This window comes from Thermobia domestica, chromosome 10 (assembly GCF_964235325.1).
Source record: "Thermobia domestica chromosome 10, izTheDome1.hap1.1, whole genome shotgun sequence".
Lineage (NCBI taxonomy): Eukaryota > Metazoa > Arthropoda > Insecta > Zygentoma > Lepismatidae > Thermobia > Thermobia domestica.
Genome location: NC_137463.1, coordinates 109,182,046 through 109,203,033, shown reverse-complemented (window position 1 = coordinate 109,203,033; position 20,988 = coordinate 109,182,046). Strand labels below are relative to the sequence as shown.

Below are 20,988 nucleotides of genomic sequence, written 5' to 3'. Positions count from 1 at the left end.
TAGGTAAAGAACTCAACTATAGATGCTTAATGGTAAAGCGCTTATCTATGGTGCGTAAGGTCCCCGGTTCGATCCCGGTTTTCATTAAGTTGTTTTTGTGGTGGCAAACCGTGTGTGCATCGAAATTTCAAGAGGTTCTCCTGTTCTCTCTCGTCTTTATTCCACAATTTCGTTGATTATCATCATCACCGTCTCCTTTAATTTAGATGCATAACGTGAGACGTTAACTAAAGAAAACATTGTGTTCGTGGTTTCTCTCTTTCCTTCCATATTCTTCCTCTACACCTCTACGAGTAAGTCTATAATCTCGAACAAAATATACACTATGTTTTATAAAAATAGGAGACCTATGAAATTGCCATGGAAATATTTACAATCAGGAGGGAGAACACTTATTTATTTGAACACCAGGGAAATGAGATAATTTCAATGTCTAGTTCTAGATTGATTTTAAATTCACGTAGTAGAGATGATTGTGAAGCCTCAAAGAAATGCGCCATATTGAGTCAAATTTATTATTATTATTATTATTACGAAGTTATAGTGTAGCTTATCCTGCAAAATTGTTTTGAATGTTTACAACATGGGGTTGCTTTGATCCACCTTTCACCCCTTTAGGGGGAATTTACCCTTTACTAGGGGTAAAGCCATCGATTTATTCCTGATTGATCCCAAGCATTAAAGACTGTGAAGAATCTTAAAAGAAAATAGTAACTAAAAAAACTTTTATCAAAATCGATTAACATTTACCTGATGGATTTTTTAAAAATCATCGGACAGGATGTAATCAATCTCTTTATACTTCACTGATTTCAGTTCCTCCCAGAGGGGCTCAAAGAAAATATACGTCATATTGCGTCAATATTTTTTAAAACGAAAGTTATCCTAGAACATATTTATTTAAATGAGGTATAAATTCACCCTTCCATTCTTGGCAAATTTTCGTGGCGAACTGGGATATCATTGGAATCCCCTAAAAGAATTTTACATTGTGTTTTCTCAAAATCGAATAATTATTAATAATATTAATAGAATATATATGCAATTATTAATATATATACATTTATAACTAATGTAATGTACTGAACAAAAAGGAGAATGTCGTAAAATAAGTTACTAAATGTTTTATAAAATGAAGTACGTTACATTGTGTTTTTGCAGGGAAGAATTTGCTATTAATATTATTCCTAACATGAATATTTTGTTCTATGAACTATTATAGCTTTCATTCCTGTATACACTGAAATTGATGGATGTAACTAAAGGAAATTTTACAGTAATTTATTCATGTAATAATCTACTTCTACACTTAAGGTTTATAAGATGTTCGTGTATTAATATACTTCTAAAACAACTACTTATATTATCTCTTTAAATTCGACAATAGATTATTGTACAATAATTGTCCAAAGATAAGATATGCATATCAATCGATAAAGCTAGTTGAACCTAAGAAACTGACATCCGGGGGAATAAAACCTTATGTGTACTTTTCGAGAAACTTTGCAAAAATAAATATTTATGGTGGCCAAAAATGTTATTAGTGCCCAAAAATAGCAGACTCAGTAACATTACACCTATTAAAGTTAAATATATATATAAAAAGAAACTTCATAAATCATTTCATTATGACACCAGCAAGACGTCAGTACACTCTTTGGTTAAAAATCCAATAACTTAAAATTATCATTAACTTTAATTTTAATAGAATATATCAAAAATCCAGGATTGTAATTGTAATAATGTATCCCCTTTAACTAGGACCATATGAGTCTTTCCGCCTCGGACAAGGCGCTGATAACAACTATAGCAAATATATGAAAGACTTTGTGAATTGCCCACCCGCCACTTTCTAATTTTGATTCGGAACCGAAGCCATACATTCAGTTCCGTATTTACGTAAGTGCTATTCTGTACTCGAGCACAGGGCGGTGGACTTTAGTGAACTGCAAAACTTTGGACTTTTTTACGATTCACAATAAAGTAAAATTTAAAACTAGCAACTCGCAAAGTCCCGCGCAAGCGCGAGAAAATATCTCAATCTGTATAATTCGCTCTCACTACAATAGTTACTAATAAGCTAGGTTATCTGATTATTTTAAAGAAGTCATTTTCTCCCACACTCACCCCAAGGGGTGAGGACGAACTTGAACATAATGAAAACTGATACCGTTAAACTCAGCGGTCTCGAAAACTATGAATTCAACACTAATATCTGTTGCTTTATATTACCTTTAAAATCTCGCTCCTTCCCTGGGGTGTGAAGTAAGACCTTAAAGTTGAATTGGACTAAAACTGCCAGTATTCATCTCATTGATCTCAAAAGCTATGGTCGTTTTCGATTATTTCTAAAATGCTCCATCTTATTCTTATGGGTACTTTGCACCCCCATATCTCAGCTCAAGTGTGACCTAAGAACCTGGAACAGTCATTTGGATCATTTCTCTTAGAGCTTTAAAACATGGTTCTCGAGTTGAAACGCGCTACAGACAGACAGGCAGACAAACAGCTTATTGTATCATTAATATGGATGCTATTAAACCATTGCCGATGGTGAATAATGCAAAAGTTATTTTTCTTATAAGTTATCACCAATAATTATTGGTGTCTCAGTGATGGATGTCAGCCAATCCCAGCTTCAAAATCACTTCCATTAGATCTCTAGTAGGCTACTCTCTCTCTTTAGAAATTAATAAAATGTATTTTCTCCAGACAGTAAATTAAAACATAAATAAATAAATTACATGCCAGTATTGAGAGAATGTGTCACCAATGAATGAGCGGTTAAGCTCATTGCCTTGTAATCAAAGAGTTCTGCGTTAGATTTCCGGTGGGAAGACAAGAGGTTCGGATCCCAAGTTAAGCTGTAGATCCCGTCCTTGGTACGTCATCATCATACCATGGAAGACAATGGCACTATCCATGGGTTCAGCTTGTCTAGGAACCTTCGGGTCAAACACCTACCTTTGGACAGAATACCACATCGTAGTCATCATTGAGAGAATTAGGCTATTTAAAATTACGTTGTAACGTTTGTAATACCTAAACTGCTACTTAACAAGAGCTGGTATGTTTGCAAAATCAGAGCTCCTTCGTGGCTAAGCGGTTAGCGTACGCGCCTATGGCGTTTGATTCCCGGCGGGAGCTCGTGTGGTTCGGATTTCACGATACTCAGTAGGTCCACGTCTCATATAGCCTCGCTGCTGAACGGGACGTTAGACTCAATATCATAATCATCAATCATAAGGATGTGTGGTAGGGGGCGGCAAATTATGTAGAACACAGGGGCGCACAATTAATAAATACGGGGCTGCAAGCCTTTGCTTTCCGTTTGTTATTGATTATCTTGAATAATAAATCGTTTGTTTTGAAAACATAAAGATATATACAAAATTAAGTTAGTGTGGGTAGTGTGAAGTGGCCCTCTACGAAATTTCGATTCAAAACCAAAATCAATAACATTTTTTGTTGGTTATCGATTCTTTTGAAGAGAAATATTTTGTTTCAAAAACCTTCAAGAGATATTTATAAATAATAAAGTTGGGGGCAACTTCACACTGCCCACCCACTTTCAAATTTGTTTCAAAACCGATCTCAATCGTTTGTTTCTTGTTTGTTATTGATTGTTTAAAAAAAGAATTGTTTGTTTCGATAAACGTACTGAGATATTTACAAACCTTACTGTAGTTAATTTTCGGATTGGGGTGTAGCTAACTTTACTTTCGACTCTCGCATTTCAATTTTGATTCAAAATCCAAGTCAATCGTTTGTTTTTCGTTTGTTATTGATTCTTTTGAAGAAAAACTAGTTACCTTCAAAAATTATGAAGAGATATTTACTCTTTCACTGTAATTTCCCTACTTTTAAATTTTGATCCAAACCCAAAGCCAATCGTTTGTATTTGATTGTTTTGAAGAAAAAAATATTTATTTCGAAAATCATAAAGATATATTTACAAAACAAATTTTGAATATGGACAGATTTGTCCTTGTCCCTCTACTTACAAATTTCGATTGAAAACTAAAATCAGTCGTTTGATATGGGTTTGTTGTTGATTATTTTGAAGAAAGGCAGTTTGTTTCGAAAACATAAGAATATATTTACGATGTGGTTTGGATGAAAGTGGTTTGTTTCTCGATCGTTGTTGATTGTTTTGAAGAAAAAAATTAAAAAAACAACTAGAGATATTTACAGAATACATTTGACGGGCCACTTCACACCGCTTATTCTACTTTTAAATTTCGATTTAAAGCTCAAGTCAAGTTTGCTTTTCGTTTCTTATTGATTAGTTTAAGAGAAAACAGTTTGTCTCGAAAAATACGGTATTAAGAGCCATTTACGAAATAAAGTTGGGTGGCTCAACTTCATACTAGTCGTTTAAATTTCAAATTACAGTTTTAAGAAACTCAATCATTTGTTTTTTGCGTGTTATTGATTGTTTTGAAGAAAAATCGAAAAGCATTAAAATAATTTGATAATAAAGTTGGTGGTCATCTTCACGGTTGCCTTGCACTTCCAAATTGTATTCAAAGCAGAAAGTAGTAAAAAATGTGAAGAGGAACACAATCAGTAGCGTACGCAGAAATTCATCAAGGGGAGTAAAGACTTCGAAGTTCATATAATTTCAAGTGTTTATATATATGACAGAGTAATTAATATCAATTGAAAGTAGCACATATTTTTATGATAACCTTTAAAAAGGAAAAGGCCAAATAATAATACCCGATACGATACAGATTCCTTAAGAAACCAGTACGGTATTTCATTACTTTCTTTTATACTTTGATAGTAAGAAGTGAAACACAATGAATACAGATTAGATAATAACGCTTTAAAATTGCTTTATTTATTACAAGTTGAGAAGAAAGAAAGTAATACTATTTGATGGAACAAAAACTGAATAAAAATAGTGCTACATTCTCCCTTTATACATTAAACAAGTGTCACATACGAGGCACGTCCAGAAAGTAAGTTCCGTTTGGTAATAAAATTAAATTGTGTACAGATACAGAAAAATTATTTATTGCACAAAATTATACAACTCTTAAACTACTTTTCCACATAACTGCTGAAATTTTGCAGGCATTTGTCATAGCGTGGCACAAGGTTTTGTATACCTTCTTCCTTTGCCGCCTGTGTCTTCAACCAGTTGGTAACAGTTTCTTTCGGCTCGTCGTCATTGTTGAAGTGTTGACCGCTAAGGAAAGACTTGAGATGTAAGAACAGATGAAAGTCGCCGGTTTTCCTGGATCTTGTCATCAATCGCGTGAACCAGTTCTTCTGTAACCAAAGATGGATGCCCACTTCGTTCTTCATCTTGCACGTCACTACGTCCTTCATTGAATTGTCGGACCCATCTTCTCACCATTGAATCACTCATCGCATTTTGTCCCTAAACATCGCAAATTTGCCGATAAATTTCACTTGGTTTCACTTTCCTCGCATTCAGAAAACGAATCACCGCTCTGATTTCACAAGCGGCGGGATTTTCAATCAACACCGAAATTGTAAACAAGCACAACAAAGCCCACGTGACTGACAGCGATCTCCAAATGGCGCACGTTTCCTCTCCTTGATACAGAGCGTCTACCGCGCATGTGCGGAACTGCAATCGCAGCGCTGCAGAAGAGATAAATTGAAACGGAACTTACTTTCTGGACGTGCTATGTATACACCACGTGATGGTGTTTAGTTTTAATGGCATGATGTTTTTTCAATTATTATTGAAATCATAAGGGGTTAAAATTTATATCACTTCTAGTTTTAGTAGAGATATTACAGTGGAGAACCAACATATTCTTGGGATGCTTAATTGATTAAAGATGACCGCGTCTTGCTATATAATACCGTTTTCATTTTATGACTATCAACGTTGGAAGCAGACTCATATTGTTTTTTGTGATATGTACAGCAATACTTAATAATTTTCGAAATAAACTATTTCTTTAAATAGAATCAGTAACAACTGAAAAACTAACGATTGGCTTTGGTTTCGAATCAAAATTTGAAAATGGGGTCAGTGTGAAGTTAGTCCCAGATTTAGTTTTAAATATCTCTTAAAGTTTTTCGAAATAATTTTTTTCTTTATTCAAAACAATCAATAACAAATGAAAAGAAAACGATTGATTTTGGTTTCGAGTCGGATTTTGAAACTGAAGGACAATGTAAAGAAGCCCCGAACTTTATTTTCCAAATATCTCCTGAAGTTTTTCGAAACAAACTATTTTTTGTTCAAAATAATCAAAAACAAAAGATTGATTTTGGTTTTGAATCAAAATTTGAAAGTGAGGGAGTTAGTGTGAATTTGCCCCAACTTTGTTTTGTATATATCTCTTAATGTTTATCGAAACAAACGATTGTTTCTTCCAAAGAGTCAACAACACACAAAAGCAAACGGTTGATTTTAGTTTCAAGTCGAAATTTGAAAGTCCAGGGGGAGGGGGCAAAGCAACTTTATAGATGTATGTGAAAGTAGTGTCACAAATATCAAGTATGACTAACTTGTAAGATAAGAAAATTCTGTCTCTGTCGGTGTAATTTTCTGCATCTCCTCCCTAATGTTCGTAAATAATTTTTGCTTTTTGGCAATATAATTGTATTTTTCCATATTTAAACGATCGAAATCTAGTTTTCATTTCGTGAAAAAAAACAATGTGTGGCAAGTAAAATTCATTTTCGACATTAGAAAATTTTATCTATTGTGTATCGTTATATTGTAGTTTATCTACTTTGCAAGGTTGGCAGCCTTACTCCGCATTTAGACCACAAAAATACAATGTTGCAAACTAAATAGCACGTAATAAAACATTAATTTGTCAAGAAAATTAATCATGAGATGATTGAAAGGAACTCAATGTCAATTAGGAATTCATGTTCAGAAGTTGAATGTCACCATTAACTTACACTCGGTTTTAAGTATTTGATTTAAAACACCGGTCAAATGACATTGAAGTTTTCAGATAGGAGATGGTGACACTGAATTCTGCAAATAGACCACAAGCAGCTTTAATTATTGTATGTGTATTATTAAGCATTTTAATAAAAATATTGAAGTAAAAATTGCCATGTACAATCTCACCCTAAAGGGAAATATGTTTCAAACCTTATTTTCCTTAAACGTTTACGGAAAATTAGATTATTCCGGTTTTTCGCAAAATCTGGACCTTTTTTCCGCATATAGACCACTTTTTTCGGTTTATAATAAATATTTGCATATTAACCGCTCAATTAAGATGGAAAACCTATTTTAATGGCTAATAATGGCACATTAAACAATTACAGATACTCACAATAGTTAATATCATAAATTTTAAAAATTCATTTTTTTTCACTTTTCCCTCTAATGACCGAACATTATTCTTGACTAACACATTGACTTTTTTGTCCCAAAAATACAAACTTTTTTTATTTGAAGGTTGATAATATAGTTGATAAAGATTTAATTGTTCCTTTCAGCTCTCTAATGCCTATCAAACATCAACATTCTAAAAATAAAACACTTTTCTTTGTGATTTTCATAGTCGGCAAATAGACCACTTTGGGACATGTTTTTTTCAGTTGATAGCAAAATTTTGCAATGAAACGCTAGTCGGCTTTTACTTTTTTGGTTAATTCTAGGCAATTCACTGTACCTACTATAATTTATTATGCCGTAGTCCTATTTTTAGATCTATAAATTACGAGTCCGCAAATAAACCACTTTCAAGCAGCTATAGATAGATAGATAGATAGATAGATAGATAGATAGATAGATAGATAGATAGATAGATAGATAGATAGATAGATAGATATAGATATAGATATAGATATAGATATAGATATAGATATAGATATAGATAGATGTATACATATAGATATATAGGAAAATTACTTTAATAGTTAAATTCGATTTATAGTTCCTTAATTCTTTTTTCTCACTGGATTAATACAACATATATAACCTTACACAAATTAAGTAAAATATGTCTGGATGCTTAAGAAATTCAAAATTTCATTTCCATTCAAACGAACGCTGCGTATTGAATCCTATCCTATGTGAAGTTACACAACTCACTGTTATTGCCACTCATCTATATACACAATTGTGTTTTATATTATTCCTTTAATTTCTAGTTGCCGAGGAAACAAGATGAGACAATATGTTCATGATACGAGACAAGACGGAGGTATTCCAATAGAAATATATATTTTTGAGACGAGACAGGAGTTTCGTAGTACCTTTTGGAGAGGAAGCAGCCCAAATCTTGTTTTATTCGCAACAATACAAGTTACTGAATGGTGTCGTATGCGCTTCATATGTCTCATGATAAGAAAGTGTCTGGACCATTTAGGTTCCTATCCTATAATATCCCGTCACTTCAACCTATTCTGAAGCTCCATATAATAAAAAAAAGTTAGAAAATAATATGTTGAAACTACTAGTAATGGTAATTAGATGCTACGATTTAATACTTACCATTAGGTGTTTTGGTTACCATTGGATAAGCGACATATATTGGGATAGTAAAAGCACATTTCCAACGACCAATGTGCTCCTCTGTGTAATTTACAACTGTGATACCACATTGTCCTTTACTCAAAGTAGTACCAAATGGTCTAGTGTTATTGTTACCAATTCCATCCTTTACATCGTATCCTTTCCCACTAGGGTCCATGATAGTACAGTATTTGAAACTTGTTGTCCATCTTGGTTCGCAAAGAATGTGCAAATCCTTCGATGAATACGTTACACTATACACAACTGGTTCCTCTAATAAATAAATAAAAATATCGAAACATAACATTATAAGACATTTATTACTGTGTTTTATCTAATTAACAGTTGAAATATCCGTTCTTTGCACAGAGAGAATAGATTTATGGAAAATATTTCAATCTCGTTCTCCCTTACCTTAAGTATTTCAATAAAAATGTAGTGATAAAGATCAATAAGATACTCCACTTTTGACATAAATTCTGAAACACCCTATCGTCCTTGGGTATGCTCTTTAATCAAAGCGAAATAATAAAAAAAACATCTTGAGGTGATATTAACTGTATTCCAACAGCCATTTCACACTTGTTAACAGTTTTCCTGACTCTAAAAGATTCCACACTAATCTCGGTTGTTTGGGACACTGTTTTTCACTGCTTCCTACCGTCCGTGTCAATGAGGGCTGAACTTGAATTTAAACGGCATTGGAAGCAATAGTATCCATTTCAGTGACCCACAAAACTGTAGATTAAAAGTAATATCGATCATTTTCTACACTTAATTTTACCCCTTCTTAAGGACTTATATAAGAGTAGGGACAGACTGTGCGGTGTAGATGTTGGAGTAGAAAATGAAGTAGAGGTGATAAAGGGTTTACTATTCTTCGGTATGAGTTTGAAACAGCTATATCCGAGATTAGGAATGGAAAGGCAATCGGGATAGTTAATATCGAATCTCAATGGAATTCATTAAGAATATTGTAGGCAAGGGCAACAAAAATTTTTTTCGACTTTGTAATAAACATATGAGACAGGAAAGTGGCCAAAAGATTTCCCGAAGACGATCATGATACTAATGGCTAGCAAAGTCGAACTCAGAGAGATGTAAGCATTATAGAACTATTAGTCTCATACCTCATGCAGCAAATACTTTGCTTCGAATTCTGAACAGAAGGTTGTATTTAAGAAAAATGAAAATGTTGAGGAGGAATAGTTCGGTTTCAGGAGTGGTAAGGGCACAATAGACGCAATTGGATTATTAATGATAATCAGTAAGAGGTTTATAGAAAAAGGGAAAGTGATGTACATGGTATTTATTGATATAGGACAGACTTTTGATCGTGTGAATTGGGAATTGGTCTTGGAAGTTCTAAAGAAATTGAGTTGGAATGGGAAGATCGAAGACTCATAAAAATATATATGAACCAACAAGTAAGTATTAGAATACGGAAGGAAATGACCGAAAAGATCGCAATTAATATTTAGTATCTATCTAGAAAAGATAGTGAAAAAGGGTCTACAGAATGAAGAGTGCATTTCGATAGAAGTTAAAATGACTAAATGTATACGATTTGAGGATGATATGGCATTTGTTGTGAAATCCGAAAAGAAAATCAATAAGATGTTAAAAACTTGAGAAAAGAATAATATGCAGACTATGGGGAAGAAAATAAATGTTAGAAACACAAAAGCCATGGACATTGGAACGAAGTGTTTGGTGTCAAAATAAAAGTAGAGGGGAACAAATAGATGACTAGTTTTCGATTTCTGAGTAATATTACTATTGATGATATGAAGTGCGAATGTGAAATAAAGGCAAGAACAGGAATGGCAAAAGAACTTTTAAGAAAAAGAAAAGCCTATTTTTCTCAGACCTTGAATAAATAGTTGAGAAAAAGACTCATAAAATGTTTTGTGTGGAGTATTGCATTGTATGGGGCAGAAACATGGACATTACACAAAAAGCTCGAAGTTTCGAAATGTGAGTGTGAAGAAGAGTGGAGAGAATTAGGTAGGTCGAGTAGAAAAAACGAATGAGAGGGTGTTTTGAACAATTTTAGATATTATTCATAAGAGGGAAAAAACTGGTTAGCACGTTGGCTAAGAAGGAATTGTATCATGAGAGACATGCTAGATGGTATGGTGGCAGGAAAGAGAAGAAAGGGGCGAAGGAAACTACAATTAATGAACGATATAAAGGCATAAAAATCGTAGAAGATGAAGATGTTAGCAGAAGATCGTGAAGCATGGAAGCTTCTCAGTTGCGTCAAGTGACTTGTCAATAATTGCAGAATATCTATAATGATGACACCTCCTATAACTATGGGGCCGAAGCTGGACTTTAGTGGTATCTGGAGTGTAACTATCCATCTCAGCGATCCCGAAAACTATGGATTCATCACAAATATTAATCATTTTCAATTACTTTTACATATCACCACCTTCCTACCTCGTAGAGGAGTAAGTGAGGGTAAATTTGGACTTGTACAGCATCGAAAGTGCCACTATTCATATTATAGCCCCGAAAACTATGAATTCAGCATTAATATCGTTCTTTTCCGATTATTTTTATGCCACTCTCTTCCAACATAATCTTGGAAACTCTAGGAAGATAGGGTGTAGACAATGATGAATTTTTTCCTTTTATTCTCTATCAAAATAATTAGTTATTAATAAGTTAGAAATTGTAAAGCATAAAGTCATATTTTTTAAACTTAATTTATTTAATTACTCACCATAGAAAGTCACCTTTCCTTGTACAACATCTTCTTCTATTTTGTACTCCCTCCCTACATAGGCAGTATAAGTATAATCTCCAGGCAAAGCATCAAACGAATTAATCTCGACCTCACACTGGTCAGATATCACTGGGACAATCACCTCATTTGAATTAGGCAAATGGAATCTACAGTAAGAAGCATCTTTGGCCTTAATTATGGCTTTCCCAGATTGACCAGCCAAATATCCATCATTTACTAAACTAGGAGGGATTGGATCTTTCGGAAATCAAAGAATAGAAATGACATTATAAGTGAGTGAAATACAAATATTAATACAAAATTAGAACTGTTCATTTTTAATGACTTAACAACGTCAAGTATATTCTGTAAAACTACCTTATAGATGTATAGATTGCAGTTGATTTAGACATGTTCAAAGATAATACTACTTGTTCATTCATTTAACCTATATATGGAATACAATTGTTTGCAAAATATTTTATTCGTAAACAGTCGCTTCAATAATGATTTGATAACGTCACTGATTTTAGTTATTGATAGTGTTCAACATAAAACTCAGATTGACAATTACTCAAAAGAAACAAGATATATAGAACAACGAAACATACAAAATACTATATACAACAAAATAATAAGCATACATGCAATAAGGTTTCTCTACTATATTTCTAAAAGTCTTTTCAGAATAAATGAAAGACCAGACGACAGTAGCAAATTATGTTATTTCAAATGTCTAGAAAGAATTGTTTTAGAGAAGTTTGACCTCTGATTTATATTTGTATTTATAGCAATATATGATTGTAAAAATATGTAAATAAGTTTCGGAGATATAGCGTATAGTATGTAGTATTTAGAAACAATGGATAACAATATAATATATATATAAAATTTCTCCGAACAGTTGATATATTATTTTTATTATTCTATTGTTCGCTTGTTTCTGTTGCACTAGAAAAGAAACACCTCCTCCAGTTCCCTTCCAGGTGGCAACGTACCAAGAACTGACGAAACGTTGCCACGTTGGACCGCAATGGATATACGTTGGAATAAGAAGGATGCTGAACGAACATCTCCAGAAACGATAGATATGCGTCTGCCTACCTCTCTGATAAAATCAAGGCTTCTAGAACCCCATGCTCCACTGGTCTCGATAGCTATTGGAGCAAATATAAATTTATCGAGGACATTATTGTATTTCTCTTCCTTTTCTGCCTCTCTACGTCTAGCAACTTCTCCAGCATTCACAACGGTCAACGGCAGGCTTGAATAGGCGAATGTGTCCGAACATGTAAAATCACATACTAGAGATTTGCCTCTCATCCAAGGTATTAATGTCATGCCATCAGGTCGTTTACCATCGGAACGACAACAGCCCGACGGTTCCCGAATCGAAGGAATTTCTGCAGTCGTGAGGGCTCGCAAAATGATGTCATTAACAGATGAATGTCTGGTGTTTCTGCCTATGCTCTTCATACATGAGAGGCCATGCAGGCCGCGTTGGGTAACTTGATCCCCGCAAGCTGGACAGCGATGTGGCTCACAAACAGCTGAACCTAGTCTTAGGGCTACTGCGATTCGAAAGGTTTCATTAGACATGTGAAGACCTAATTGGGGAGAAGGTAACGCATTTAACCATGCACCAGCATGGGGAGATGACGCAGCAAGAAGTCTAGCTTTATCCTCTGGAACAGCAACGGATTGTAAAAGAAGTTTATGGAAATGTACTGCTATTGGTGTGTACCAAGTTGCCTGAAAACCTATTTTTCTGATTTCTGGAAGGTCCGTATATGTTATATTTATCCATTTGGTAGAGCCTTCTTCAACTATCCCATCTGGGTCCAGGTGGTAGACTTGAGGAAGGAGAGCCTCGATTAAACGTGGGGATCCGTGGTAGGACGCTACAAAGGTAGGAATCCACATATCAACGGTTCGTCGAATACCAAGGCCTCCTAATCCAACAGGTAAGAATGATTGCATCCAAGATTCGTCACTCAAGGAGCAGTTCAAAATTGACTCCAGACCCATTTTGAAGATATGATCATATTTCTTCAGCAGTGGAGTCTCATTCCAAAATGGAAAGCACCGTAGAAAGTAGTTTAGGCGAGGAATTGACAATGAAGTACATAAGTAGAATGGGGACACCTGATACCCGGTAGCTGAAAAATCGCCTTTTTTCCAGGGTCTCCTGAGAGCAAGGACTCAATTTTCCAGTGTCTCACGATACGCTATGACCCGCACACCGTCCACCCATGGTCTTTTAAGGCCTCCATTTTAGGGGTGTATTTGTTCCCTGGTATGAGCACTTTTAGGGGGTGTACTCGTTCCCTTTTATGAGCACGTTTTAGGGGTGAATTCGTTCCCTTTCATGTCCACTTTTTCCACCCCTACTTTAACATAGTAGATAACACATAAGATTACGAACACATAAAAGAGCAGATAACACATAAGACTCGTTCCCTTTTATGAGCATATTTGCCACCCCTAATTGAACATAGCAGATAACACATAAGATTACCAACACATAACACACCAGAGAATACATAGCAGAGACTACGTAACATAGCAAGGGTGAACTCGTTCCCTTTTATGAGCATATTTGCCACCCCTAATTGAACATAGCAGATAACACATAAGATTATAAACACATAACAGACCAGAGAATACATAGCAGAGACTATGTAACATAGCAAGGGTGAACTCGTGCACTTTTATGAGCATATTTTCCAACCCCTATTTTAACATACCAGGAATGACATAAGACTATGTAACACAGCAGAGCTAATACAAGAGTATGGCTTATTTTCCAACCCCTATTTTAACATAGCACAGAATAAATAATATTCATTCTCTTTTATGAGCACTTTCTCAACCCCTATTTTAATATAACAGAAATGACAAAAGAATACGTAACATAGTAGAGCTAATAAAAGATTATGGCTTGTTTTTCAACCCTTATTTTAACATAACAGAAATTACATAAGAATACGAACACATAGAAGAGCAGATAACACAGTTTTTCAACCCCTATTTGAACATTTTACCATAGCAGAGAATACATGGAGACTACGAACACATAGCAGGGATGTACTCATTCCCTTTTATGATCATTTTATGGGTGTATTCGTTCTCTTTTATGACCATTTTTCCAACCCCTATTTGAACATAGCAGATAATACACAGACATTGCGAACAAATATTTTAACAGCACTCATATGTAATAAGCGGGTGTACTCGTTTCCTTTTATCAACCCCTGTGTAAGATAGCATTCGTCAATTACTGAATGTCCCAAAAGCACTGACCATCGAGGTCAAAAGTCAAAATACTTAAAAACCAATAACTCGAAAACGGAGCCACATTTAGTAATTGGTAATCAGGTACTACAAGTTCCAAAATTAATGACCATCGAGGTCAAAGGTCAAAATACTTAAAAACCAATAACTCGAAAATGGAGCCAAATATTGAAGTGGTGTTTCCAAATCTAGTAATTGGTCATCAACTACTACAAGTTCCAAAAGCACTGACCATCCAGGTCAAAAGTCAAAATACTTAAAACCTAATAACTCGGAAACGGAGCCACATATTCAGATGGTGTTTCCCCATTTAGTAATTCGTCATCAACTACTAGGGTTCCAAAATAATGACCATCGACATCAAAGGTCAAAACACTTAAAACCTAATAACTCGAAAACGGAGCTAAATATTGAGGTGCTGTTTCCACATTTAGTAATTGGTCATCAACCACTGCAAGTTTTAAATAATGACCATCGAGGTCAAAGGTCAAAATACTTAAAACCCAATAACTCGAAAACGGATCCGCGTATTGAGATGGTGTTTCCACATTTAGTAATAGGTCATTAACTACTACAAGTTCCAAAAATAATGACCATCGAGGTCAAAGGTCAATCTCGAAAACGGAGCCAAAAATTGAGGTGCTGTTGCCATATTTAGTAATAGTTCATCAACCACTACAAGTTCCAAAATAATGACCATCCAGGTTAAAGGTCAATCTCGTAAACGAAGTCACATATTGAGATGACGTTTCCTCATATAGTAAAATTGTGTGATCTATTCAATTTTGTACCAAGCAGAAAAAAGTGAAGAATGAATAAATTAATTTGGGTGGACTAACAAGAAAGAAAGCAAAGATATACCATATTAACTAGCTGAGAATTTTATATCATCTTGTATTATTTAAACAAAACGAAGGGCTAAATTTGAGAAAGCGAACATGGACCATTTTACTCAAATTTGGATGGAGTATTTAGCTTTCTTTGAACCAGAAAAAAGTGAAGAAGGTCTATTTTAACTAGTTCAATATTTCTGTACAATTTTGTACTACACAAGTTTTATTTTTTACCAATCATAGAAAGTCAAAGAAGGGCCATTTTAACTAGCTCAGCATTTTATACCTTTTTGTGGTATTCAAATAATAGAGGGAACAAATTTCAGTGGTCTATTTTATTTTTGTACGAATCAGAAGAAAAGCAAAGATATGCCATTTTAACTATCTAAACAAACGAAAAGATAAATTTGAGTTGTCTATTAAATTTTGTATCAATGAGAAATGCCATTTTTATCTAACTCAGAAATTCTAGAGCATGTTGTATTATTTAAACAAACGAAGGGACAAATTTGTACTAACCAGAAAAAGCGAAAACGGACTCAGAATTTATGTATAACCTTTGTACTGCTCAAATAAACGACCGAATAAATTTCCAAAAGTACTTACCATCGAGGTCAAAGGTCAAATATTGGAACCCGAATAACTCGTAAACGGAGCCAGCAAGAGATTTCTGTGACCTATTCAATTTTTGTACCAAGCAGAAAAAGTGAAGAAGGAATAACGTCATTTTAACTAGCTCAGAATTTCTGTACCTTTCGGGTTATGAAACAAATGATCGAGTATTTATTTTTGTACTAACGAGAAAGAAAGGAAAGATATGCCATTTTAAATAGCTAATAATTTTATATCATCACGTAAGGGATAAATTTAATTGACCTATTCAATTTTCTACCAACTACAACTGTCATTTTAACTAGCTCAAAATTTATGTACCTTTTTGTACTAAATTAAAAAAGGCGAAGAAGGACGATTTTAACTTCTGAGAATTTTGTGTCGTCTTGTACTATTTAAATAAACGAAGGAATATATTTGAGTGATCTATTCAATTTTGTAATAACGAGAAATACCATTTTAACTAGCTGAGTATTTTAAACCATTTTGTACTATTTAAATAAAAAACAGATACATTTGTACTAACCAGGAAAAGCGAAGAACTCAGAATTTATCTATAACTTTTGTACTGCTCAACTTTTGTTCTTGATTGGTATTAAAATAAAATTTGGGTAGTACAAAATTTTACAGAAATATTGAACTAGTTAAAATGGACCTTCTTCACTTTTTTCTGGTTCATACTAAGCTAAATACTCCATCCAAATTTGATTAAGATGGTCCATGTTCGCTTTCTTAAATTTAGCCCTTCGTTTTGTTTAAATAATACAAGATGATATAAAATTTTCAGCTAGTTAATATGGTATATCTTTGCTTTCTTTCTTGTTAGTCCATCCAAATTAATTTTTGCGTTTTGTTTAAATAATACAAGATGATATAAAATTCTCAGCTAGTTAATATGGTATATCTTTGCTTTCTTTCTCGAAGTAAGCCACTCAAATTTATTCATTCTTCACTTTTTTCTGCTTGGTACAAAATTGAATAGATCACACAAATTTACTAAATGAGGAAACGTCATCTCAATATGTGACTTCATTTACGAGATTGACCTTTGACCTGAATGGTCATTATTTTGGAACTTGCAGTGGTTGATGAACTATTACTAAATATGGCAACAGCACCTAAATTTTTGGCTCCGTTTTCGAGATTGACCTTTGACCTCGATGATCATTAGTTTGGAACTTCTAGTAGTTGATGACCTCTTACGAAATGTGGAAACACCACCTCAATATGTTAGTTCGTTTCCGAGTTATTAGGTTTTAAGTATTTTGACCTTTGACCTCGATGGTCATTATTTTGGAACTTGTAGTAGTTGATGACCAATTACTAAATGTGGAAACAGCACCTCAATATTTGGCTCCGTTTTCGAGTTATTAGATTTTAAGCATTTTGACCTTTGAGCTCGATGGTCATTATTTTGGAACTTGCAGTGGTTGATGACCAATTACGAAATGTGGAAACAGCACCTCAATATTTAGCTCCGTTTTCGAGTTATTAAGTTTTAAGTATTTTGACCTTTGACCTCGATGGTCATTATTTTTGAAACTTGTAGTAGTTGATAACCAATTACTGAATGTGCAACAGCACCTCAAATTTTGGCTCCGTTTTCGAATTATTAGGTTTTAAGTATTTTGACCTTTGACCTTGATGGTCGTTGTTTTTGGAACTTGCAGTGGTTGATAACCAATTACTGAATGTGGCAACAGCACCTCAAATTTTGGCTCCGTTTTCGAGTTATTAGGTTTTAGTATTTTGACCTTTGATCGTGGGTGGACGGTGCGTGGGTCATAGAGTAACGTGAGACACTGGAAAATTGAGTCCTTGCTCTCAGGTGACCCTGGACAAAAAGGCGATTTTTCAGCTACCGGATGTCAGGTGTCCCCACTCTACTCACATAGAAGGAAGAAAGCTCCGTGTGCTGAAATCGAGTCAAGACGAGACAGAAAATATTCTAATTTGGCAGAGTTGTAAATGCTTCCTTTCTGAGAGCAGAATCCAGAAGACAAGCATCCTGTTTGGTTAGGAGACGTATTCCTGATGCAACTTCTCCAAATATTCTGAATAATTGTTCGGATGTGACTTCATCTGTTCCAAGAAAACCACTTCGCATTTTGAGAAATTCAAATGTAAGCCCACATCTGACGCTTTCTCATTTACATGTGTTAACGTTGAAAGGACTGCCTCAGATGTGTCAGCAATAGTCCCATCATCCAAATACCAGATGTTTAGTTCGGTATTAATCGAATGTACTGAAGAATGTATTGTTATGGCAAAAAGTGCTGGGCCCAAGGGATCACTTTGTTGTACTCCTCTCTGGGATGAAATAGTATTCTTAGATTGTCAATAGGTGTCTTGGTCATAAGAAAACCTGATGGCATTACATTTTCCAAATATACTCTTGATCATACTAGAATCGTACTGAAAAAACATGGTCAACCCTTAGCTGTTTCTCGCGTTTTCCCATTCTATTGAACAAGTGGACATTATTTGGGACATGTAGTTCTGTCGTGGCTAAATGGTTTGTATAATTGCATGGGATACGACAGGTTCTGGTTCGATTCTCGGTTTAATCCTATGTCATCTAAAGGCTTATCAACCACTAATTTCACTAAGATGAGAATTTCCGGCATTTTAAACGACACTAAATTCCCGTCTTGGCTAATTCCATTTCGCCTAAAATTGTGACGAGGTAATTTCTGTACTAAATTATTAACCATCAGCATTACAAAATTATGAAGTTAAATATGTTTGAAAAAATTTACACTTTTTATTGATCTCTAACAGAGATTGAACATATGAAAATTAATAACCTATATTTAAATAATGGTAATTCTGACAGCTACACTATCAATATCAAAGAATATTTTCTAAAATAAAGTTATTAAAGTTGTTCCCATGTAAATCGAATATTGATTTTTACTTTACACTATATTAGACTTATTGTTGGAGAAACGCTGAAAATCGTAAAGCACACCCTGTAGAATCTCAACGATGTCCTAAAATTTAGCATCTAGCACGTATACATACCAATGGACGAACAGGAAAATTGTCCACAGACCAACAGACAGACGTCAACATCATGAACTACGATATATGTAAAGCGCTTGATATTACCAATTCAATTTTGTTCACTATCACTATTTTCGTTCAAAAGTAACCAGTAAGAAATTCGCAATGTCCTGATTGATATTTAACAAATCTTGTAAAGATTAACGGTGATGCTGGAAAAATCATTGAGGACTGTACTTTTCTGATTTTTAGGACTGGCTAATTCTGTAGCCTTTTGCTGGAGATGGGTATAATTTATGAAATTCTGAGGTTCATTTTACCATTGCGATGCTTTATACTATAGCAGTTCGTTTCTTCTTCTTCTTCTTCTTATTATTATTATTATTATTATTATTATTATTATTATTATTATTATTATTATTATTATTATTATTATTGGAGATTTTCATTGACTTCCGTTTACAAATTTTACAATGGCTCATACAAAGCAGACATTTTATACGAAGATTCCATGGAACATTTTTCAATAGCAAAGGAGAAGAGAAATTATTCTCCGATTATTGTCTGAGTAGAACACCAAACAGTAGGGATTATGGGAAAGTATGATGAAACATATACATTACATTCTAACAAAATCGAATATTTTTTACGAAAGCTATCGAGGAAAGTAGTTTCTAGATCTCGAGGGTGGGAATGAATTTATTCTCTCACTCTCGACTGATTTCAAACAAAAGCACTGAGTGTATTTGGGGAGTCTCAGAGAAATAGATGTCATATTTAAAAAGAAATCGAATATTTTTTTTTACTTAAGTTATCATGGAACATACTTTTTAATAGTAGAGTTAAATCTCCCTGTTTGTTTTCCACTCATTTAAACTTCATTCGATGTGAATCGTCGGGAAAACCTGAGAGGAAATGTGTGCCATATTGCTTCAAATTATATATATATGTATATATATATATATATGTGTGTGTGTGTGTGTGTGTTTTACTTAGATTATCTTACGTTTATGCTTATCTTGGAGAAATCCTTGGCTGATAACCTATTAAGAGGAATGGTTTATGCGAGACGAAAAATGGATTCCCGTTAGATGTTACTATGATTCTGATGACACGTTAAGTTGTAGATATGCATTTGGCATAGTTTCGTTGGTGAAAAGAGCCATTGAACTCTGAAACCGCCAACCATTATTCGAGATAGATAAATGGGGCATTCAGGGCCGAAATGGTTTAAATTCATTTACCAAATTGTGAGAAAAAGAAATATTGAAACATTTTCAGAAACGTTTTGATGTTTTATTAGCGCCCTACTAAGGGTTTACCTCACGCGTGGTTATAATTTACGTTTACAGAAGCATGTTTGTGATATTATTAACGACTTGTATCAAAAGGTACAAACCACGACTTTTCCGTAAGGATTTCCAAATACATTAATAAAGAAAGTAAGGTAATATTTCATTTTCAGTATTACCTTTTCCTGTAATCAAAATAAGAAGTGCAAAATATTTTTTTTAAATAAATCTTTCCGCTACTAGATCCTGTTTACGTTTGTAGTTTTCACCTCTTTTTGCAACCCATCCATGAGTTCCGTATCCCAGATCGAGAAAGAGAGAAACCTTTGGAAAAGTCATAGAATGTTTTTTTTTATGTAAGTCGTGGATAAGATAATAAAATATGTTGCTCAATGTGGAAATATAATCACGCGTTAGTCAAAACGCTTTGTATGATGCTATCACACATTAAATCCTCTTTAAATATGTCCCATAAGATTTGTACGCTCCGCTTAAGAACATAAAATGTTAACACTTACTTCGACAATTAACACATTAAATTTATCTTTTCATTACAAGAGTTATTTACAATAGTCATTTACAATATCTAGATATGATTCTTTTAAGCACTGAAATGAGATTTAAGTAAAAGACATATACATATGTCCTAAATGACCAAAATTGAACTTGAAACCCAAATGCACCCAGCGCACCATATAGCGGTATAAATTCATAAGAGATTTGAATAAATGCTGTTACTGT

The 20,988-nt window shown here is 34.0% G+C and overlaps 1 protein-coding gene across 1 annotated transcript in view; it reads right to left on the bottom strand.

The window, feature by feature from the left end:
* The window catches only part of LOC145662050 (uncharacterized), a 92,392-nt gene that overhangs the window by 15,533 nt on the left and 55,871 nt on the right, over positions 1-20,988 (bottom strand). Inside the window, exons 3-4 of the mRNA XM_081727382.1 lie at positions 11,208-11,468; positions 8,456-8,749 (exon numbers count right to left, since the gene is read on the bottom strand). Coding sequence (XP_081583508.1) covers positions 8,456-8,749; positions 11,208-11,468 — 555 coding nt within the window. The remainder of the gene's footprint in view (positions 1-8,455; positions 8,750-11,207; positions 11,469-20,988) is intronic.